Below are 21,110 nucleotides of genomic sequence, written 5' to 3' on the forward strand. Positions count from 1 at the left end.
AGTGACGCGTTGCTTGCAGTTGGTACAGTCTCTCGTCGCGACGCAGAAAGAGGAGCTCCTCCGCGTCGCCCGTCTGGGAAGGTGCAAACGCCGCACGTCATCATCGCCCTTTATGTTATCACCTAGCACGCATTAATAATTGACCTTTTAACATCTATACATCTTTTGAAACTCTGTTTCAATTCCATCTACTCTTTCTACAACAAACCGTCGCTATCGCAAGCTTAAATACTATCATGGGTGGAGGAGAACACAAGGAGGCCGTCTTGGTCACACTGCCTTTGCCGGAGCCTACTGCAGCCATTGAGAAGCTGCAGAAGAAGTTCCCTCATCTGAAGATAACATACAAAAATGTGTCTCACACCAAGGATCGTTCTGTTTTGGACAAAGAAGTGCCCAAAGGTACACCTAAACTCCTCAAATCGATAATCCAATGCCATCCATACTGACTCTTATCTCAAGAGCTTTGGCGAGAGGCAACAGTACTGTTGACACTGTTCTCCCTACCACCACAACCATCGGATGCACCTTTACTCGACTTCATTCAACTATTCTCGGCTGGATCCAACCAGCTGGCAAGCCATCCCATCTACACCGACACTGACATCCCTATCGCAACTGCATCGGGTGTTCATGGCCCGCAGATTGCCGAATGGGTTATCATGACGCATCTAATCCACACCCACAAGTACGCTCAGCTTTACGAAGCACAGAAGCAGCGTAAATGGGGAAAGGACCCTTCGTACAAAGTCAGAGATTCCGTGGGCATGCGTGTTGGCGTACTTGGATACGGAAGCATTGGGCGTCAAGTCGGTAGAGTCGCCAAAGCCATGGGTAAGTGGTTTCATGCACGAATCGATTACAAGCTGACGACATCATCAGGTATGGACATCATTGCATATACGGCGTCTCCCAAGGACACACCAGAGAAAAAGAAAGATGTTGGCTACATCGTTCCTGGAACCGGTGATCCTGATGGTGAGCTCCCTTCAGCATGGTACTCTGGTCTAGACAAGGAGTCTCTGCACAACTTCCTCAAGCAAGATATTGATCTGCTACTGATCTCCGTACCACTCACCAAGGAGACCACCCACTTCTTGTCGAAGGAGGAGTTCAAGATCCTCAGTCAAGACGGCAAGAAGCCTGCCTTTGTTGCCAACATTGCAAGAGGCCCGATCATTGATCAGCCTGCACTGATCGAAGCTCTCAAGGATGGTACTCTCGCCGGAGCTGCTCTGGATGTCACTGACCCGGAGCCCTTGCCTTCAGACAGCGAGCTTTGGCACCTGGACAACGTCATCGTCACACCCCACATCAGCGGCAACGGCGAGGCATACGTCGACCGAGCATTCCAGATTCTCGAACTACAGCTAGAGCACAAGCAAAAGGGCGAAAAGTTCATCAACGTGGTAAATAGGAAGAGAGGATACTAGAGAATAGTCTGCTAAGCAGATGTTATGAATTCATGTCATCTAGAATATACCACGACTAGTTCATGCCTCCTGCCTCGTATCAATCATCACTGCAGAAGCAGCCTGTAAGTGGCTACTTCGAAAGCCCTGAGCTCAATGTCGAAGCCACCTTTGGTGAGATGAGCTTCCTCAATGTCATCCTCCAAGACATTACACTTCCACACTTTGGCAATGGGGATCTGGCCGGTTTCAATAGTACCGCGGCATCTTCCTCCCAGACTGTCGTAGACGCGAACGATCACATTTCTACCTTTGCGCTTAGGAAGATCGCCACGGCTGACATCCTCATCGTCCTCACCGCGCTTGATGGTGTCGAGAACCAGACCAGAGTCGCTATCGGCAGACAGCTTGAATGAGCTCATCAGGCCCTTGACATCTGAGACCTTGGGGTGCGAGTAGACCGCCATTGGGTTGTTGAACTCAAAGCCAGCACGAATTGTGCGATGGTCAAGAGGGCCTTTGTGAGGAAGGATGGCCCAGCGGATCTTGTGCTTGCCCATATCGGCATGCGCGTCAGGAGCCTTGGGTGCACGAAGCAGGGATAAACGCATCAAGCTGCCACAAGTTGCGAAACCGTACTTGGACTCGTTCAGGATACTGACGCCGTAGCCATTCTCGGACAAATCGGCCCATTTGTGACAGCACACCTCGAACTTGGCCATGTCCCATGTGGTGTTGTAATGAGTTGGACGGCGGACAATACCGTATTGAGTCTCGTAGGAGGCTTCGGTGTTCGTGATGGTGGTCGGGAACTCGACCTTCAAGAACTTCATATCCTCGTGCCAATCGACTTCTGCTTCGGTCTCGATGTAAGAGCGACCTCCTGGCGGTGCGGAAGTGAGCGAGATTGTCATCGTGATTGATGATATCTCGGAGATCTTCGTTGTCGTCTTGACTGCAACGCGGTGAGGACCAGACTCGACAATCATTGACGAACTTGTTGCGTGGAGCTCCTTTCTCGAATTGAGGTGGTAGACTTCCACGTCCCATGCCTGCCAGTAGAGTGGCTTGTCGTCGAAGAGGACCAATTGGTTCGCCTTCTGGCCCTTGGGCACAATGTCGCGATGAGCTTCTTTGTCGTACAAGTGTGTGATGACGCCGTTAGCAATCTCGACAAAGTACTGGCTGTTGATGAAGTGGAAGGTGTCCTTCCCGACCTCTTTCACTTCAACGAAGCCAGACTCCTGTACCATATCCATAATGGAGTTGACACCGGTCTCGCCCTGGAGCAGACCGTAGCGAGTCGTCGGATCAGGGGATGGGAGGGAGCTGACTTCATTACGATTCCATCCAAGAGTGTTTAACGCAACAAGCTCGTTATCATGGGACACCTTGTCGTCAAATCCGAGAGCGTGTAGAGCTTCGGTCAAGGCCTTGTGACCAGTCTTGAACACCTTCGCGTACAGCTTCGTGATGTTAGTCATGTACTGTCTAGGCCGCTTAGCCAACTTACCTCATCAGAGTCGTCGTAACACATCTCGATACAGCTTCCGGGCAAGCAGTCGTGGAATTGGCACAAGAGGACATTCTCCCACATGTCGTCAATGTCCTCTTTAGGGTATTTATACTTCTTGCCATCCTTGGAGATGACATCCTGAATACTGGCCAGCGTAGCAAGGTACTCGATGTCGTGAAGCATGATTTCGGACTTGCGGTTATTACGCTTGTTGTTAGCCTGAGTGGTGTATGTGCCTCTGTGAAGTTCGAAGTACAACTCGCCATACCAGGTTACGAGCTCAAGTCCTTCTTCGACTCTCTTCTCAAGACGGGCAAAGAAGTCATCGACAGAGTCGCCCATCTTGACACGAGGCAAGAGACCGGTCTTGTCACTGATGCCACGGCATCTTCTGAGCTTCTCAAGATGCTGCCATGTCGGACCGCCGCCTCCATCGCCCTTTCCAAACGCGAGAAGCGAGGTCGCGTCTTGGTCGAGAGATTTGTGCTGCGTAATACTGCGCCTCACGTCGCCAAAGTGCGCCTCGGCGGTATAAGTCTCAGCAGGTGTCATATGACATAGGACCTGGCTGCCGTCAAGTGCGACCCAGTTGAAGGTAGTGTGCGGGAAGTTGTTGATATTGTTCCAGCTGAGCTTCTGCGTGAAGAACCTCGTCATGCCGGCGAGCCGGCAGATCTGAGGGAGTTGGGTCGAGTAGCCGAACGTGTCGGGGAGCCAGAATGTGGTGCACCTTGAACCGAATCTGCTCTCAAAGTAGCGTTGGCCGTAGATGAATTGGCGGACCAATGACTCTCCACTGGGCATATTCGTATCATGCTCGACCCATGATCCGCCGATGGGCTGGAAGGTGCCCTCCTTGACCTTGCTCTTAACACGATCGAAGACGGAGGGATACAGATTCTCGAGCCATTTGAACTGCTGGGCTTGCGATGCGACGAAGCGATGCTCGGGGTATCTTTCCAATAGGTTACATTGGTTAGACCATGATCGGGCCACCTTGCGCTTAGTCTCTGCCCATGGCCAGAGCCAGCAGGTATCAATGTGGCAGTTACCGATGGCGGTAATCAAAGCAGTTTCGTCTGTGTCGTATACCTTTGAGGAGTTGACGTCTCCTATATACTTCTTTGCGATCTTCCTGCACTCAGCGATGGAGTCAGAGCTTCCATTAGCAGCGATAAAGGTGTCCATGATAGAGTTGCAGATTTGGAGTGCTTCATGAGCTTCCCAGGAGTCTTCCGGGAACTCCCTAGCCGCGTCTCCAATGATCCAATAATCAATGTACAGAGCTCGAGCTTCCAGGTTGATGGCCACAATGTCTGCTTGCTGCAGCTGGAAGTATCTGTCTGGACGAGGTGGCTGGATACTGTCCCCTCCAGGAGCGTTTCCGAACATGCCGTTGCAAGCCATCTCGATATAGAAAAGGTGCTCTTTGCCGTCACGGAACGACTTTGGCAAGATCCACTCAATACGCTCGCCTCCTCCTGTGAGGCCTTGTAGAGGCTCTCCCTTCTCATTCCAGATGAGACCTTCATTGTTCGCATCCCAATGCAGTTCTAGATGGTCCTTGTCGGCGAGATAGGAGGGGACGGTGAGGCGAACGCGGAACCAGTGTGTGGACCAACTAGGGCCGAATGATCCGCCGACCTTGGTAGGTCTGAAAGCATGCGAGGTTGCATCTTTGAAGGTAGGACGAGACAGGTCTGGGGGAGAGTAGACTTCGAGCTGGATGTGAGGGTGGCCAGATGCCCGTTCTGGCTCGATCTTTCTGCTTTGAGGTCAGCATCTCGACTTGGTAAGGCAGTGATGAAGCTCACGGTAGCAAGCCTTGTCTTCTGTATTGGCTGTTGTCTGTGAACTGCCTCAGCCTGTCCATGTAGATCTTGTGGATCTAAGAGCGGATGGCGGTTAGCATGTGGAAGCTCGAGCGGAGATAAGAGCTGTGTACCTGCTTGCCCACAGGCTTCGCAGCCAGACGAGGGTAGGTGGAGGCTGGGGCCATGCTGGGATGAGAACCGCCGCCCATTGTGAGTTGGATGTGTAGAGGCTGAGAGCTTGGAAATTGGAAAGAGCAGACAGCAGACAGCAGACAGCAGGTCTTGAGCGGGCAGGTACCATTCGTCGTCTCCGCACCTGCATCTGATCAGACGAACCATCGATCGTTGCTCAATGCGGGGTGATTGGGGATCCCCCTGCGTCACCACATCCTCAGCCGATATCCCCGGTCTTGCTTTCTGTATCTCCGTCGCCATCAAGCTAGATACAACGACAAATCCGAACCACCATCAACCCGACTGTGCTCTCCAAGGCGCCCCCGTCTTACTTGAGTATTCCACGCATCCCATCATGGAAAAAGACAAGGCTCGACGCGCCCACCTTGGTGGTTGCCTGATGCAGCTCTAGCGTCAAAGCTCGGATGCGTGCTCTTCACATGCAAACTCCACAATTCACTCCAAAGCCTGTTCCGACTCCCAAACACAAAAAGTCGTGCCAAACATGCAGTGGCCAGACTGGCTCAAATGGCGCTCGTCTGATGAGAAGGAAAAGGAGCCCGTCGCTTGGTCCGACTCTCTCAATGCCACAGACTGGTCACACTATTCCTCGCCCCGCACAATCCTCCCTACCGCCATCCTAACAGTTTCCACTCTCGCATTGATCCGCATCTACCGTCGACACCTCCGCCGTGTTCCTGAAGCCCAGTACATCACTCCCTCATATTTCCACAAGCGCAATCTCTATGGCTATGTCAGTCGCGTTGGAGACGGCGACAACTTCCGCCTCTTCCACACTCCAGGAGGCCGCATGACGGGCTGGGGCTGGCTTCCCTCGAGAAAGATTCAAGATTGGGCTGCCAAAGAATTCAAAGACAAGACCATTCATGTCCGCATAGCCGGCGTTGATGCCCCTGAGACGGCGCATTTCGGCAACAAAGAGCAGCCATTCGGAAAAGAAGCCCTCGAGTGGCTAAGGACTCTGCTCCACAAACGCTACGTCAGAGCGTACATCTTCCGCCTGGATCAGTATCAAAGAGTCGTCGCAAGTGTATCATACTGGAAATGGGGCTTTTGGAAGACAGACGTCGGTCTGGAAATGATCAAGAATGGCATGGCTACAGTCTACGAAGCAAAGTTTGGAAGCGAGTTTGGTAACAAAGAGGACAAATACCGCAGGGCTATGGAAAAGGCACAAAGGAAACAGATTGGCATGTGGAGACACACCAAGCCCGGCTTGATTGGCAAGTTGATTGGCCAAAAGAGCGAGAAGGTCGAGACACCGCGTGAATACAAGACTCGCGTCAGTAATCTCGAAAAGGCTGAAGCTGCTCAGAAGAAATAGGGAGATTCTAGCGATCAAACCATCGGCCTTCCATATCGTTCATAAAACTCTCAGGAGTGTGTTGAACGGACTGGCTTCCAATTTGCAGTTCCGAGGCTGTGGTACGCGGCTCTAATCCTGATGAGAGCCGAACGCCACTTGCCTGAGAATTGCCGTCACGCATGGAGCTGAGTGTGCTGTCATCACTGCTACAGCTCTCAGAGTCTTCCTCGACATAGTACAGCGGAATGAATCCCCTCTGCTCTGGTATCCAAGGCTCTGATCCCAAAAAGTCTACCATCAATTCTGCTGCAGTACGAGCTCTGCAGATTGACTTGTCAACATGACGCCAGAGACCAGATTGCATACCGGCAAAGTACTGCAACACCTTCTGGAACATGTCATTGTACGGATGCAATGTACCTTTGCTGAAACAGAACTCGGCAATGTTTTCGTCAATGTCCAGACGTTGATCAGGCTCCAGGTCAACATATCCGGATCGATCGCGGAGGTAGACGAAAGTGGTTGATGGATAGAGATGTCCTCGTTTGTGGGCATCTGCAGGCCACAACTCAGCTCCATACTCTTCCATCCACAACCATGCTGCGCGAATGGGATGATATGGCAAGCGCAGCTGTGGTCCGCAAGCTTGCACGTTTTCAACTTCCCAACGCCATCGGTAGATTTGTTGTGCCAACATGTCACTGGTCTCTGGTTGTTGATGGATGTTGAAGCCGAGTCGTGATATGGTCACATCCGCATTGTACTGCATTTTCACAGAGTCGTCCAAGGTCGAGGGTGCGCAGTGTACTGCATGTTTCAGAGACCATCGCATAATCTCCCTTTGCCAGCTCGCCTTGTCGTTTAGATCCTCCTTGTGGCCGTGTGCTGACACGAGGGACTCCATGATAATTTCGAGATCGGTGAGGCTTCTAGTTATCGTTGTTCTGGGTTTGTGGATATCAAATGTGAGAGATTCCGACTAATGTACATGCCTCCTCCTATATAGTTGTATAGCCCAAGACATTTGTGCATCTCCTGCGACTTCTCGAGTGAAAATGCTCAGATTCTTCTATACTTGGTGCGAATAAGACACATTTATCGAGACAGTTGCGCGGATGTCGCTTCCGAGACCAGTCTACTTGACTACACGTGTGGCATCACACTTGACGGAGAGGATAGGACAGTCGGACGTGAGACACATTTGCTTTGTTCGCGTCTTCTCTTTGTTGACTCGAGAGACATTTTCATCACAGAAGTCTCGGAGACCATACTATCAATAGATCAACATTATTATGCAGCTTTATCAACAGCTATTCGAGTACAACAATCACATGAGGGCACAAACACAAATTCAGAAGAGAAAATAATACAAGCAGTTAAATCATGGAATTTAATATTCGACATAGATAGTAAAGAGAAAAAGAATTTGACCCAAACTCAACACTAACGCAATGCAAGATGCAAATCCAGTAGACAGAGATGAACCAGCATCCTGTCTCGAACAACAGCAAACCACCCATTCATGAGCTGTCAATCCGTATACTCGCTATTCATGAATAGCCGAATCCAACCGAGACACCTCCAGACAGTTCAATTCCCACTAGCAGTCTCATTTGAGTAAATGCTAATAGAATTGAAGAGCCAGTAGGCAGTCTCAAAGGCTTTAGGATTAATCTGAACATATTCAGCACAAATGCTCACTCCAGTCTTAGCGGCACAACCGTCGGCTTCCCAGGTGTTACCAGCCCAATCTCCACAGAAGTCTGTGTTGATGACAAGTTGAAGGTCCTTGAGGTGAGAGTCAAAGTTGCAGCCGTTACCAGAGAAGACGGCTTGAGGTTTGGAGGTCCAGGTACTGGGTTCGGGGTGGCCGGCGGTGATGTCGGCGGGGATGTATTCGCGAGGGAAGAAGTAGATGCTGACACCGGCAGATGTCCAGAGGGTGGCGTATAAACCGCCGAGTTGAGAGTTGAAGCCGTCACCGGAGGTGGAGTGGACACAGCTCTCGTTATCGACTGTGTACGTGTCGTTTGAGGGAGCACGAATGCCGCAACCGGCATTCTTGCTCTGAGCAGGTGAATTGACATTACAATCAGGCGTTTCGAGTGTTCCGCTGAACAGATCAGAGTGTCCGCTGTTGATGTGGCTACCAGTGATGGCACAATTGGCAGATGTATGGAGAGTGGCAGTGTTGTAATCATGACCATTGACTTGCTCTATGATGTCGATCTCTCCAGAGTTGGGCCAATCAGGACCAGTCATCCATAGAGCCGGCCATACGCCGCAACCAGAGGGCATATGAGCGATATCAGCCAAGACCAATGCGTGGTTGTATGAGGCCTTGCTGGTCAAACGAACAGAGGGTCTATTGGCGGTGGTGTTCTTGCTATCGACTCCAATATAGGCTGCCGAACTATTGTTTTCGTCCAGCACAATGCCAATGAGCTTGTTGGGTGCAGACTCGAGTCTCGACTTGTAGGAGACTGAGCCGTGCGTTGGGTCGGAATCAGTGAAGAATTCGAAGGCATCGAAGAAGGTTGCGCCTTTGTGTTGCTCGACAAGTTGATAGGCGTTACTGAGAGTTGCAGTCGCGGCCAAGGCGGCGATAGAAAGTTTGGTAAAGGACATAGTGAGTTTGGTAAAGGACATGGTGGATGTATTTTTCGTTTTCGTTAGGGTAGTTTCCAAGCAATGCAAGCGCGGTAGATGCTGATGATATAGCAAATAAAAATCTTAATACAAGGACAATGACATGAAAGCCTGGAATAAAGGAGAAACAGCAGGGCTGCTCGAGTCAATAAAGCAAGACACAATGGTAACAATGGGCATCGCAATAGAACAAGGAAGCGCGTTCTATTACCTTCACCTTTCACACAAAGACAGAGTTGGTTGGACAGAGAAGACGACAATAGGGTTCCTTTGAAACGAGATTCGTTTGACTTTGCATTATTAGACGCCGATGACGAAGATGGCGAGTTATCTGTTACGGAGTTTTAAGTGGACCGGGGAAAACAAAAAGACTTTCTTACAAGCCTGTGAATAGAGGCTCTTACATCAAGTAAGCCGATGTAGAGGGTTATGGTGGGCTGGCCATGCTGATAGGCAGAAATCCAGTGAGCGCTAATTTTTTGAAGGTGAATATTCTAAAGCTTTCCTTCAGCTTGGGCCTCTCTGACTGTCTCGAAAACCTAAGAATAGTTAGTGCTCGTGTAACATACAGCGCAAGTTGAACGGTATGTATCTTTACCTTGAGAAGCTTTCTTCTAGCACCAAGAGCGTTGACGCCCTTCTTATCAAGAGCGTCGTCATCGAGTTCAACAAGATCTTGCCAACGCATGTCTTTGAGTTGGTCAGTGTATTTGTGCAGTCTCAGACTACGCAACCAACTAGGGATGTCGCTCAAGAGTTGAAGGTCAGTGGGATCCTCTGGGGGCTTAGAGCTACCGCGTCTACCACGAGGTGATCTGCCACGAGCCTCTGAGTGATCGGAGAGATATCCTTCATGTCCGCCCATACCAAAGTTGCCCATGTTGAGCATGTTCATGTTTGCGCTCAGCATGCCAGCATCATAAGTAGAAAGGAAACCATTGTTTTGAGTCATGGGCAGGTTGTTCATGTTTGAGCCGGGAGGACCAGAGATGGCGATACCAGGGGAACTGGGGCGAGAGCGACCTCCATGAAGGGCAGCAAGCTGCTGAGCCTGCAGAGCGGCAGCCTGTTGAGGAGACAAGACCTGACCAAGTTCATTGGTCATCAGGATGTTCATGTTTTGCTGTGCCTGGTGCGGGTGTTGGAATTGAGGCTGGCCCTCAGAAGAGCGTGCGCGGCGGAACTTCTTGACATCGTCGAGCTGAATACGGTTGTTGACGGTAGAGAGAGCAGCCAGCTTCATGGCAGTCGCATTGGCAATCATGTCGGCGTGCGCGGTGTTTTGCTGCTGAGTGTTGAAGTTGGGAATCATGGGAGTGTTGACCATCGAAGCCCAGCTGTTGTTGGGGTTGTAAGGCGAGAGAATGTTCATAGCAGGATCCTGGTTGGGTGCGGAGACAGTGGTGTTCTGGAGGTTGGTGTCGCCTGTCAGTTGGAAAGGACGGGGCGAGCGCAGAGGCTGACTGAACTGGCCCATAGGTTGTTGACCCTGCGAAGAACGGGGTCTGGTGATGGGAGGCTGGTTCTCGTTGCGGCTGTTGTTCCAGGGCGAGGGGGACAGTGGTACGGGGGCGTCTTTCTTGTCATCGAAGAGAAGGGATGAGCGGTCACCGACACGACTCGAGGTAGGGGTGTTTCCGGTGTGCTCCTTGAAGTCGGCCTTCTGCTTGGCAATGGCGGCGGCGGCATCAGGGAACAGCGAGTTGATGGTGCTTGGGTCGAGTCCCGAGTTGCGCTTTGCTCCAGGCGAGGGTGGGGGCTTACCACCGAAGCCGAAGGATGATCTCGTGCCCTCGATGTTGAGTCTGCTCATGGCGTCGTTGAGGCGGGTGGACATGGGGTCTGTGAGGTGGCATTAGTCAGGCACGCGATCAATCAAAGGACGTTGGAACGTACCCTTTTCGCCAAAGTTGGCAGGAGACAGAACGCCAGACATGGGATGGCTTTTGGCCATCTGCTGCAGGACCTGGATAAAGAAGCGAATCTGCACCTGGGTCGTCTGCTGCAGCAGTGCGTAGAGGGCGGCAGTGCGCTCAGGCTCGCTGAGCACGCGGAACCACTGCTCAATAGCACTGAGCTCGTCCTTGAAGTCCTGGTCCAGGGTAGCGGCGGCCATGTCCTCGAGAGTTGTTTCATACTGGTCGATGTCGGCGATCCATTGCTGGGCAGCCTTGTCGGCAGCATCGTCCTGACTACCGAGACCAACACCGCTGAAGTAGACCTCGCTGGCGGGTCGGATGCCGCGCGATGCCAGGGGAGACGAGGTGGAGAAGGCACCCATGTCGGCCGAGGCGCGCAGGTGGTGCCCGGGGTTCATACCGCGAGACGACGGCGGGCGCAGAGTAGAACTCGAGGCGTCCGGCGTGCTGTTGCGATTGCCGATGCTGTGGTTGGACGACATTATTGCGAGAAGCGAAAAGGAATGTAAGGTGGTGATGGCGGTAGTAGCTAATAAGAAATATTAACTGACGGAGAACCTGCAGTTCCTGCTGTCCTCAAAGGTCTCCGACGGTGGGTCGTAGCTTTGTCCTCGACGCGGCTACCGAGCGCAGACAAGGCAAAGGGGAGGATCAGGACAGAAGCGACGATGTCGTGTTGGCCGGCTTGGAAGAAAGAGGGACGGACAAAGGCCAAACGTTGCGTTGCTCTGTCAGACTCCTGATTCTGGTTTCCAGAATGTCAAAGGGTCTTGCTCTGGCGCTAAATCTGCCACTCTCGCTAGCTACTCGTCTTCTGGATTTGTTCAATTTTTCTGTTCCACTCTTTCGATTCCATCATCTAGTCCATTTTCTTGTGCGTTATATCGCCTCGTTGTGTTGTGTATATTGCTACCCTCTCACCGTCCCTCTTGCTGCGCCATGGTGTTCGACCGCACGAGCTGCTGCAGTTGCTTGCCCTCGAGGCGTAACTTAATATACCCGCAGGCACTCTGCCACCAATAGCCCTACGCCATCCAATATATCGCTGTTACACCAGACACTCTGCATTCCATATCGTTGTCTATCTGTTTCTTCCATATCGCTGTCCTGTTTCAACCTGACCCTCTCCGCCTGTTGTTCCCGGCTCGCTTCCGACCTGAACGATCCTCCACGCCAAGTGCAAACCGTTGATCAACGTCCATCATGTAAATGATTGTTTACCATCACAACCATAGACTTTGATCCGATAGATGCAGGCACACGCGGATGGCATCTAACCTCGGGTCAGACCATTGGGCCACACAAAATCCCCTCGGCCCATACTATGCTGACTGATCCAGAATCTACGTTACACATAGGGTGCTCCTTGGCCGAACTCTTGTTTGGAGCTCTCGGACCTCAGAAAGGTTAAATCGTCCACCAACAGGAGTTACGAATCTTTTCTACTGACAGGGTCGGTCAAAGGAGAGCTTCCAAATTCACCAAAAACACGAATCTCAGTCAACTCCTCAGCTTCGCATGAAGTTGTCGTGCCTCTAGACAATGGGTTCCGGCCCGTTGACTTAGCGAAGAAGACGGGATGAACCAAAATTGTTACTGCCTCCCAGCTGTGTGTTCGAGCTTAAAGATGTGTGTGCATGTGGGACTTCCGCTCCAGGCGATAGGAAACATTCGGTCATCCATCGCTTGAGCTTTTGTCTTGGACTGATGTATCTACACCAAACACCGCGACACGTCGTCGTCTGGCAATTAAGGATCCGACGACCACCTCTCTCACTGGATCTACTCTTGACAACAGGGGTTCAAGGGCCTTGCTGTCGCTGCTGCCTAAACCGATCATCATGTAATCAGAGGTATTGCAGTTTGATGGTTGACTGGCAAGATGCAGGATGAGTCCAATATTGATAGAGATCATGGCTCAGAGCGTTCAAGAAGGTCACCTTCAGTGCCGCCCCTAGCTTCATTATGCAAAAGCACTATGCATTTCTCCAGCTACCAAGTCTGCCACACGCTCATAGCTGGGAGATTGGTCCTGCTAACATGCACAGAACGTTCAGGGAGATCAATTCCAAGGTTCGATCGCTGATAATTAATTTTCTGGCTCGCTCATTCCGAAGTTGCTATTGGCTTTGCATTCTGTCCGTTTTTGTCTCAATCTTCCCTGATTATGCCCAAATCCTCGAAACAGTAACAGTCATTCCATCTGCAGGCTACGAGCCCAGATAGCGTCTTCGATCATTATCATCATCACGCCATTGCGTCAGTATCTTGAGCAATCGACGATGCACCCTCATCACATTCGATGTCTGGGGCAAGGCTCAGACGTATCGCGCGTTGACCCCGTGTCATTCTGCGGCTTCACAAGCTGTTGAGAGCCTGTCTGGCCATGTTGGCCTCATGCTGGAGCTCCATGGCCTCGGCCTCAAGGCGCATAGCCTGGGCTCTCAGCTGTTTGGCACGAACGCGTATCTCGGCGACATCAATTTCCAAGCCGACACTGCTTTGTTGAGTGCTGAGATTCTGGCGAGGGCCAAAGCGGTGAGTACGGGGGGTGGAGAGGGTGGAAAGCTCCATGTTGTTCATGCTGCTGTTGGATTGACGGATGTGTCTGCGGTCGTAGGCATGCTTGACATGAGGCGAAGCCATGATGTTGGAAGAGGAGCCCGTCTCGCTGGGCTCGCGGTACTGAGCCTGGGCCCTGACCTGGGCCTGGACTTGAGCCTTAGCCTCCTCTTTCTCCTCCTTGGCACCTGCGCCGTGCTCGCGAGGGGTCTCCTGGGAGTTCTTGATGTCAAGGTCCTGCTGTCCGCTACCAGTCATGGCCGCCTCCTTGGCCTGTTCAATCTTCACACGTTCAGCGATACGTTGGACGTCGCCGAGCAAGAGTTCAGCAACCTTCCTCTGGGGATTCGTGGCATCTTTCTGACGCTTGTGGACCTCGGTAAGCAAGAGCTCCTGGGCCATCGGAAGGTTGCCAGCCAACATGGTTGACAGCTCCTCAAGGCTGCGAAGAACCTCAACGCTCCAGTTCCACCAAATCTCTTCGTCACCAACCAGGTCTCCGACGCGAACCTTGGCTCCCTTCTTCAGCTCGATACGAGGGCGGATGGGCTGAGGGATGACCAGGCCGATGTCGCAACCCCAGTTGGCCTGGATGCGGTCTCTGCGGTTGGTCTTGACTTTGCGATCTCTGGGGTGAAGCTCCTCGAACTGGCGACGGATGATAGTAGGACGTTTCACGGTAGGGCAAGGTGACGACATGATGAGTGTTGAGTGTTGAGTGTTGAGTTTTGGTTGGGTGAAAGTGAATGTTTGTCGATTGATCTGGCTTCTCATGTATCAGTATCAAGTGGCGGACTTGTGGAAGAGCCCAATGGAGGTCACTAACCTCTTGATGATCTTACTTGGTGTAGGATACGCCGAGATTTTGGTCAAGGCCAGTCGTCAGTAATACTGCGCGTGGTTGTGTGAGTGATGCGTTCAGGTTGTAGAGAAAGAAAAAGGCAAGGCTTATGGATTTATGAAAGGAGGGGTAATGTGTTAGGACGACGGGGTGGAAGATTGGGAATGAGTGCCGGAGGAATGATGTCGACTTCTGCATTGACTGCTGGTCTTGTCCCTTTTGATGGAGGGACGCGCGCCCGACTCGTATGTTTGGCTCCTGTATGAGACCGAATTGTGCATGCATCGACGAAAAGGTGTTCTTCAGTGCGGTTGTGCTTCTCACCAGCCTCGCATTCTTGCAACAGAGTCGAGCTCGGAGGGTCATGGCGAGTACGTGGGAGCGATAGAAAGTCGGTGAGAGAGCATCGTCGCTGATATTCAGTCGACACAATCCAATTGTGAAGGTAGAGGAAGTTGAAGGCCCGAGTGCTGGCGAAGACACACAGTTTGGGCTCGTAGTGCTATACTGCAGGCTCTCATCTGGTCAAGGCAGGTAGGAGAAGGCGCCGGGTACCTGAGCAAACCAACTCCAAGTCGATTTGTCCAAGGTGATGCACTTGCGGGGTGACGAGAAGTCGGGATGTGCCCCAAACAGAAAGGAAACAATGGGGGAACATGGCAGGGGCACGCGCGAGGATACATGACATGGCAAGGACAAAGGATGGGTGACTTACTTCAAGTTGCGGGGTCTGACAGTGACAAATTCTCGATGGTGATATCAAGGAAGGGCGCGGCAGGCGTGCAGCGAGACTGAGTAGTGGCAAGGTCGATTGGAACTCCAGAGCATATCTATCGAGAGGGTTTGCGAGTGCGCTTTAGTGATTGTGATGGCCAAGGCTCGAAGCGAAAATTCGGGTGCAGGTCATGAGGTGGGGACTAGTCACAGTAAAGTCGATTGACTCTTGATGTTCAGGTACCGTCAATGGAAGTGAAGAGGTTCGAGAAGATTGTACAAATGCGTGTGATGACCTAGAAACCATATTGATCATGACGAAACGCATGGTGCACTTCGATCACCATCAGCAAGGTCTGGAGTCGTCTAACCAGAGCCCAGGTTACTCAGATCTAAGCATCTCCGATGTTGATACACTCAACTGTAAAAAGACTCTGCAATCTGACAGCACGATAAACAGAAGAAGGCCAGCTTCAGGAGCAGCATCGCACTAACCGTTCAATACCTCCGATTGTTGTCCCCGGCCCCCAAAGGTTGTTGCAAGGTCAGATCAGAGTGTATCGAGAATCAACCGACCCGTCCGAATGGACGCTCGTATGACGGTGGTCGCAGCTACCAGTTCAGAGTCATGTGGTGTGCTACCAACATATCAAGCACGAATCTTCGGTCAGAGTATGGAACGCTCCAATAAGCTTCACGCCGGTCCCAGAGATCTAGTAATCAACAAACAGTGGGTCATTGAGCACAGATATCCGAAGGTGGTAATTTTTAAGTCGCAAAGACCGGGTCGAGAGCGAGCTTAAGTCTGCCGAAGAGTGCGAGACAGGTCCACGGACGGACTTACCTAGCAGAACTCGCATCTAGAGAGACGACTAATTACGACTTGCATCAGAGGGTTTGCTGAGTCAACTGCCTTCAACCGGGGCGTGACGTCTTGTCAAATCTCGGAAGCGGTTGACTGTGTGCTTGGTGTGTGGTAGACTGGAAATGACAGCCAGCGGGCTCGGTCCCTACGTGGAAGGTCGTGCCGCCTGCTCAAGTTCGCTTACAATCTTTGAACGACGTCAAGAAGGTTGAGAACATGAAGAACGCGTCTGCCAAATTGAGATCATATCTTGATCTCTGCCAAATGCGGACACTTGCTGCATTTCACGATGTAGATGAGACTGCGCCATAGATTTGATGGCTATGACGATGTTTGGAATATAGCAACGCATAGAAGACTGATCGCTGGATTTGCACGGCTCCGTGTTGATGAGCGGTCAAGAATGTAATGGCGTCAAACAGATGGACTTCCTTGATTGTCAGCGCATGCGGTCAAGGAGAGCACGGGGTAAGGCTGAAGCCTGCTTGGCAGGAACTAATCTCCCGTGGAACAACGCGAGGATCAACAAGTGTCCAACTTAGCACGCCATCATGGAACAAATGGAAGACTCGTCGAAGGTTTTGCGCGTCATGATTCCGTCCTTAATGTCCTGGTGTGCGGATGACCAACCTCGGGGCGAAACCAGCACCAAACGTCCGGTACTCGAGAGTGTTCCATGCTGGCAGACCAAGAGGCTGCACCGTCCTCTTTATCTCATACCGGATGCAGCAAAAGGTGCACTGCTGACACAACCCAGAGATCCGCCGTGATATCGACGAATCCTTCGATCTGTACACGAAGCTGTGGCGCCTGCAAAAGTATGTGAGTTCTGCACCACAACTTCTATATCTGATCGGTCCCAAACAACTGTGCCCCCACGGCGCAGAGAGGCTGTGTTTATTCTTAGACCGCCATTGTTGTTTACCTGCAAGATTACCAAGCTCTCAATGACGCCCAACGAACTGGGTCCGAGTGGGCACTGGCTCCAGCTTCCAGAAAATGTACTGGCAGCAGACAAGTCGTTCACAGATCGTAGTGGGGTTCTTGGGCAATTCTGGTACGGCGTTGCGCGTCAAGACCAGCTCTACCATGTCATGCAGTTGTCCGCGAACTCTTGAGTTTGGGACTAAACCATTCCCGAGTCATTTCACTTCAGACCCTGGTCAATCGCTGGCTTATGTTTTGGAACACCATACGATCCGTTCGGTCACTTTAATCACGGCCCGCGCATCATGTGTGTGTCCATCTAGCCAAGTCTTGTAGGGCTGTCGCGGCTTTGCTTGCTTACACCGGAGGTTATCCATCCTTCCATGCATTGCAGTACCTTTACGCGCGCGAATCAGCATCAGAGGTACGTGCTTGGCTAACCACTGGTCCATGTCATGGTAATGTTCCTTGCATCTGAAACCCAGCCTTCCACAGGTAGGATCGGTCCATCGGGACAGCTTTACGCTCCCGGGCACCCAAATGAGCCATGCTGGCCCCCCACTATGGTTTCCTTCACCGTAGCATCCTTCGCATCTCGTGTATATATACCCAGTCTCTACCCTTAACCTTGACGATCATTCACCAGACTTCACATCAAAGACATCAGCGACCTTTACCATGGACGGCTTCAACTACCCCAACCGACTTGTCCACCAACAATACACAGAGTCCTTTGGCTCACCAGTACTACTCTGCTCGAGTCCGGACAACCAGATCATCGACCACTGCTACCCAGAGGAGTATCAGCCTATGTTCAACACCTGCCAATCACCTCTGTTCCGATCCATGCAACCCATGCTTCCGACTCAGCATGAACATCTCTCTGGACAATGCACACCCACATGGCCAGACTCATACCCTTACCAGCCTGTCTTTATGGACTACAAGGATCCCTACAACTTTGGCGTCGTCCGCTCGAGTCCTTCTCTCCTTCCCTCCATCGAGCAGACATGTTTGAGCCGACCAGTCTCAAGAGCACCCTCGTTCAGATCAGACACAAGCTCTTCATGGGTGAGCTGCCCTAGAAGCAACCCATCTCGCTCCTCCTCGCCCAACGCTGGAGAGATGTCCAAGTACGGCGCTCCCAGCGAGGACGGCACGTGGAGATGTGCTTACCCTGGATGCACATCCAAGTCCGTCTTCCGCCGAGGTTGCGATCTGCGCAAGCATTATCGCAGACACACGAAGACCCTCTTCTGTCGCCATATCGGCTGCCGATCCGCTAGCGAGGGAGGTTTCTCAAGCGAGAAAGACCGAGCACGCCATGAGGCTAAGCATGATCCCAAGATCGTTTGCGAATGGGACGGCTGCAGTAGAGTGTTCAGCAGAGTGGACAACATGGTAAGTTCTGCACAAGAAAGGCTTCGGTTACAAGCACTAACAATCTATACAGAGAGATCACGTACGCCGCATTCACCGTCGCAAGCTTGTCAAATGAGTGCTGCAAAGTCTCATTCACGAATTACGATACAATGTGGTCGACTTAATGTATGCATCGGGAAATAGGTCACTGTGTGGGAGAGATGAATTGGCCGCCGGCGTTGTCTATATTAATTACAGACCGGCGGGCAAGCTTGCTTGGCTCATCCATTGGATGAGAAGCTTCAACATCTCGGAGTACAATAGGTGGGTAACAATATGGGACGAGGCATTGGGCATTTCTGGGCGTAGGACTGCTATTTGGAAGGAGGCGCTGCTTTGATTTTGGATTGATACCCCTGCATTTGCTGCGATTACATGGCATGGCATGGCGATAAAGGACAATGACGTATACCGCTACGAGCGGCTTTCATCTATCTTGAGTTGTTTGTTGCACCATGATCTGCGATGAGTCAACATGTGCGTCCCCAGGGCTCCCTCACACCAAGCAAGCGTACAGCGTCAATCGACCTTTTGGGCCTCGTATTCGCAGCGCCATGCCATGGGTCTCGGACTCGATAGACCTGACACTATTCTGGGGCAATTTCCTGTTTCTATCACGACGCCGAGAGCCTACGATTTCAGATAGATTGACTTCCTGCATGCTGGACACGTGGACAGCCAGGGTGATGGTGGTAACTAAGGTTTTTTTCGACCAAATCAGACGGAGAGTCATGTCGGAATTAGCTGAGCGACGATCACAGATCCTTGAGACGGTCGGCTACGAGAGTTACCACCGACTTCACACAGTGACGTTGTCCAATCATGCGGTGAGCAAAGCGTAAGTAACATGTCTCCAGACCGGGTAGTGGACGCAGTCGGAGCAAGCTCAAGCTCAGAGTGGAGCCCCGATTTTGAAGCGTTGTCGTGACAACAGGAGCTTGTAAACATCCTTCTCTTTCTCTTGGTTGCTCTCATTGATACGGAACCAAACGACGAAAAGATGGCACTCAAGACGACGATCAAGATGGCACCCTCACACTATACGGACGACAGCGACAGTGATCTCCCGGAACTGGATGAGCTCATCAACAGACACGTCAAGGGACTATCCACGATGAATATGCCGAAACCCAAGTCAGCGAAGACTACAGCTCCTCGCAAAATCGCCGGAAAGACGCAAACATGCACAAGCGACTCAACAAAGAAAACAAATGCACCCACAAAGAGCTTGTCAAGAGCAAAGACATCCAGCCAAGCACTCACAGAGTTGAGATCGGCCCCCGAGGCCAGAAAGCTAGCATCAGAGCCCAAGTCACAACCACGAGTTCGCGCACAACCTCTGCCAAGGAAGACGGAAGAGATACGCAAAGAGCCAAAGCAGAGAGCTACACCACACAGGAATGCGAAAATCGCATCGTATCGCCTGCCGCGTATCGAAGATTCGGAGTCGGAATCAGAACAGAGTCAGGAAGAAGTCGAAGAGCAAGATGTAGAGGAGAGCATATATTGCGACAGCGAGAAAGAGGATGAAGTTCCTGTAGTCCTCCCAAGAGCTGCAAACAAGCCGACGAGAAGACTTGTGGCTGGGAGGAGAAGTCCAGATCTTGAGTCGAGTGAGTCGGATGAGGATGTTTTCCATACTCCCCCAAGCAAGCAGCTGCAGAAGCCTTCAAAAGAGGGTTTCACTACGAAGACTTCGGACGACCTCACCCAGAAGCTTCTACAGCTTGATCTCGACGGTTCTGACAAGGAGAATGATGGCCTCGCGATTCTCAAATTGTGAGTTCGCTCAGGAGAGATTGTAACCGAATTTCACTGACACAAGATAGCTCCCCTCCGCGAGCAGTACGGCCTATTATGCTGGAAAGGCCAGCAACCCCTCCGCCAGTCTCACCAACAAAATCTCGTCTTGTGTCTCCCTCAAAGAAGAAACAACGAATCCCTACACCTCCCCACGCGCCACACTTCGGAGACTTTTGGAACGTTCACGCAGTAAACGCCTGGAACGACGAGTACTCTCCTCAAAAGCCCCTGATGTCTCCCAAGAAGAACCGCAAGGCGCTGCCTGAGGACTCGGATTCTCCTTCGTCCTCGCCAAAGAAGACGACCAGCCCCACCAAGAAGACTCGCGCTGAGATCGACGCGAAGAAGGATTTTGAAACCAAGAAACACAAGCTGGTTGAAGACTTCTTCGCCCAACTCGATCACAAGATTACAGAAGACAAGATCGGAGAACTGGCTGCATTGACTGGCGGTGTGAAGTTTATCTGGAGCAAGACACTCAACTCAACGGCCGGTCGTGCAAACTGGAAGCGCGAGACCACCAAGCATAGAAATCTCGATGGCACGACAACGATCACCCAGAAACACCACGCCTCGATCGAGTTGGCAGAAAAAGTCATTGACAACGAAGAACGCCTCCTGAACGTTGTGGCTCACGAATTCTGCCATCTTGCCAACTTCATGGTCAGCGGTATTAAGGATCAGCCGCACGGCCAGCAGTTCAAAGCGTGGGGTCAGAAGTGTAGTGAGGCATTCGGTCACCGTGGAGTTGAAGTGACGACAAAGCATTCGTATCACATCGACTACAAGTACATTTGGACATGCGTAAACGAGATGTGCAGCCATGAGTTCAAGCGTCACTCCAAGAGCATTGACCCGGCTCGTCACTCGTGTGGTGTATGTCGTGGCAAGCTTGCTCAGACGAAACCAGTACCGAGAAAGCAGGCAGGACCGACCAGCTACGCAGCTTTCGTCAAGGCCAACTTTGCAGTCTTGAAGCAGGAAATGGCAGGAGCGCCTCACAAGGAGATCATGGCAGCCTTGGGCCAGAAGTACAGAGACCAAAAGGCGAAAAGCGAGTCGAATGTCGCGACACCGCTGGGAGGAGTCGATGGTGTAGCGAAGGTGTTGGAGGTGGTGACTTTGGATAGTGATTGATGTGATGGGTGAATGATTGTCCTGGCTC

At 51.7% G+C, this 21,110-nt stretch overlaps 10 protein-coding genes across 10 annotated transcripts; 4 read left to right on the top strand and 6 right to left on the bottom strand.

Moving 5' to 3' along the window:
- Positions 1–236: 236 nt before the first annotated feature.
- On the top strand, positions 237–1,433 carry AUEXF2481DRAFT_31081 (uncharacterized protein; the record flags this gene model as incomplete). Its single annotated transcript, XM_013486552.1, has 3 exons — positions 237–402; positions 463–834; positions 883–1,433. The coding sequence occupies 3 exons, from the start codon at positions 237–239 to the stop codon at positions 1,431–1,433; spliced, it is 1,089 nt and encodes a 362-aa protein (XP_013342006.1).
- An 86-nt stretch (positions 1,434–1,519) lies between these two features.
- Positions 1,520–4,951, bottom strand: AUEXF2481DRAFT_67217 (glycoside hydrolase family 38 protein; the record flags this gene model as incomplete). The annotated part of the gene is made up of 4 exons (XM_013486648.1): positions 1,520–2,878; positions 2,926–4,693; positions 4,743–4,816; positions 4,874–4,951. The coding sequence occupies 4 exons, from the start codon at positions 4,949–4,951 to the stop codon at positions 1,520–1,522; spliced, it is 3,279 nt and encodes a 1,092-aa protein (XP_013342102.1).
- Positions 4,952–5,411: 460 nt separating this feature from the next.
- AUEXF2481DRAFT_41739 (uncharacterized protein) lies at positions 5,412–6,281 on the top strand. Its single transcript, XM_013486596.1, has one exon. It carries the CDS (start codon positions 5,422–5,424, stop codon positions 6,259–6,261), a length of 840 nt encoding a protein of 279 aa, XP_013342050.1. The 5' UTR covers positions 5,412–5,421; the 3' UTR covers positions 6,262–6,281.
- A 259-nt stretch (positions 6,282–6,540) lies between these two features.
- On the bottom strand, positions 6,541–7,271 carry AUEXF2481DRAFT_90292 (uncharacterized protein; the record flags this gene model as incomplete). Its single annotated transcript, XM_013486677.1, has 2 exons — positions 6,610–7,271; positions 6,541–6,563 (listed from the first exon to the last, which is right to left on the bottom strand). The coding sequence occupies exons 1-2, from the start codon at positions 7,145–7,147 to the stop codon at positions 6,541–6,543; spliced, it is 561 nt and encodes a 186-aa protein (XP_013342131.1). The 5' UTR covers positions 7,148–7,271.
- Positions 7,272–7,620: 349 nt separating this feature from the next.
- Positions 7,621–9,324, bottom strand: AUEXF2481DRAFT_41740 (glycoside hydrolase family 16 protein). The gene is made up of 2 exons (XM_013486597.1): positions 9,273–9,324; positions 7,621–9,182 (listed from the first exon to the last, which is right to left on the bottom strand). The coding sequence occupies exon 2, from the start codon at positions 8,890–8,892 to the stop codon at positions 7,834–7,836; it is 1,059 nt and encodes a 352-aa protein (XP_013342051.1). The 5' UTR covers positions 8,893–9,182; positions 9,273–9,324; the 3' UTR covers positions 7,621–7,833.
- Positions 9,325–9,386: 62 nt separating this feature from the next.
- Positions 9,387–11,293, bottom strand: AUEXF2481DRAFT_31086 (uncharacterized protein; the record flags this gene model as incomplete). The annotated part of the gene is made up of 3 exons (XM_013486553.1): positions 9,387–9,431; positions 9,491–10,734; positions 10,789–11,293. The coding sequence occupies 3 exons, from the start codon at positions 11,291–11,293 to the stop codon at positions 9,387–9,389; spliced, it is 1,794 nt and encodes a 597-aa protein (XP_013342007.1).
- A 1,596-nt stretch (positions 11,294–12,889) lies between these two features.
- On the bottom strand, positions 12,890–14,109 carry AUEXF2481DRAFT_41744 (uncharacterized protein). The gene has a single exon (XM_013486598.1). It carries the CDS (start codon positions 14,070–14,072, stop codon positions 13,170–13,172), a length of 903 nt encoding a protein of 300 aa, XP_013342052.1. The 5' UTR covers positions 14,073–14,109; the 3' UTR covers positions 12,890–13,169.
- Positions 14,110–17,398: 3,289 nt separating this feature from the next.
- AUEXF2481DRAFT_31088 (uncharacterized protein) lies at positions 17,399–18,218 on the top strand (the record flags this gene model as incomplete). The annotated part of the gene is made up of 2 exons (XM_013486554.1): positions 17,399–18,121; positions 18,174–18,218. 2 exons carry the CDS (start codon positions 17,399–17,401, stop codon positions 18,216–18,218), a joined length of 768 nt encoding a protein of 255 aa, XP_013342008.1.
- A 204-nt stretch (positions 18,219–18,422) lies between these two features.
- On the bottom strand, positions 18,423–18,967 carry AUEXF2481DRAFT_41749 (uncharacterized protein). Its single transcript, XM_013486599.1, has 2 exons — positions 18,658–18,967; positions 18,423–18,602 (listed from the first exon to the last, which is right to left on the bottom strand). Exons 1-2 carry the CDS (start codon positions 18,873–18,875, stop codon positions 18,557–18,559), a joined length of 264 nt encoding a protein of 87 aa, XP_013342053.1. The 5' UTR covers positions 18,876–18,967; the 3' UTR covers positions 18,423–18,556.
- Positions 18,968–19,142: 175 nt separating this feature from the next.
- On the top strand, positions 19,143–21,082 carry AUEXF2481DRAFT_31089 (uncharacterized protein; the record flags this gene model as incomplete). The annotated part of the gene is made up of 2 exons (XM_013486555.1): positions 19,143–19,921; positions 19,972–21,082. 2 exons carry the CDS (start codon positions 19,143–19,145, stop codon positions 21,080–21,082), a joined length of 1,890 nt encoding a protein of 629 aa, XP_013342009.1.
- Between the last annotated feature and the right edge of the window lie 28 nt (positions 21,083–21,110).

This window comes from Aureobasidium subglaciale, assembly GCF_000721755.1.
Source record: "Aureobasidium subglaciale EXF-2481 unplaced genomic scaffold scaffold_16, whole genome shotgun sequence".
NCBI lineage: Eukaryota > Fungi > Ascomycota > Dothideomycetes > Dothideales > Saccotheciaceae > Aureobasidium > Aureobasidium subglaciale.

Excerpts from the sequence above, each read along its gene's own strand:
- AUEXF2481DRAFT_41739 (XM_013486596.1), top strand. The coding sequence starts at position 5,422 with ATGCAGTGGCCAGACTGGCTCAAATGGCGCTCGTCTGATGAGAAGGAA.
- AUEXF2481DRAFT_41740 (XM_013486597.1), bottom strand. The coding sequence starts at position 8,892 with ATGTCCTTTACCAAACTCACTATGTCCTTTACCAAACTTTCTATCGCC.
- AUEXF2481DRAFT_41744 (XM_013486598.1), bottom strand. The coding sequence starts at position 14,072 with ATGTCGTCACCTTGCCCTACCGTGAAACGTCCTACTATCATCCGTCGC.
- AUEXF2481DRAFT_41749 (XM_013486599.1), bottom strand. The coding sequence starts at position 18,875 with ATGACTCTCCGTCTGATTTGGTCGAAAAAAACCTTAGTTACCACCATC. Across the intron at positions 18,603-18,657 it reads CCAAAAGGTCGATTGACGCT|ATCATGGTGCAACAAACAAC; the intron begins GTACGCTTGCTT and ends GACTCATCGCAG.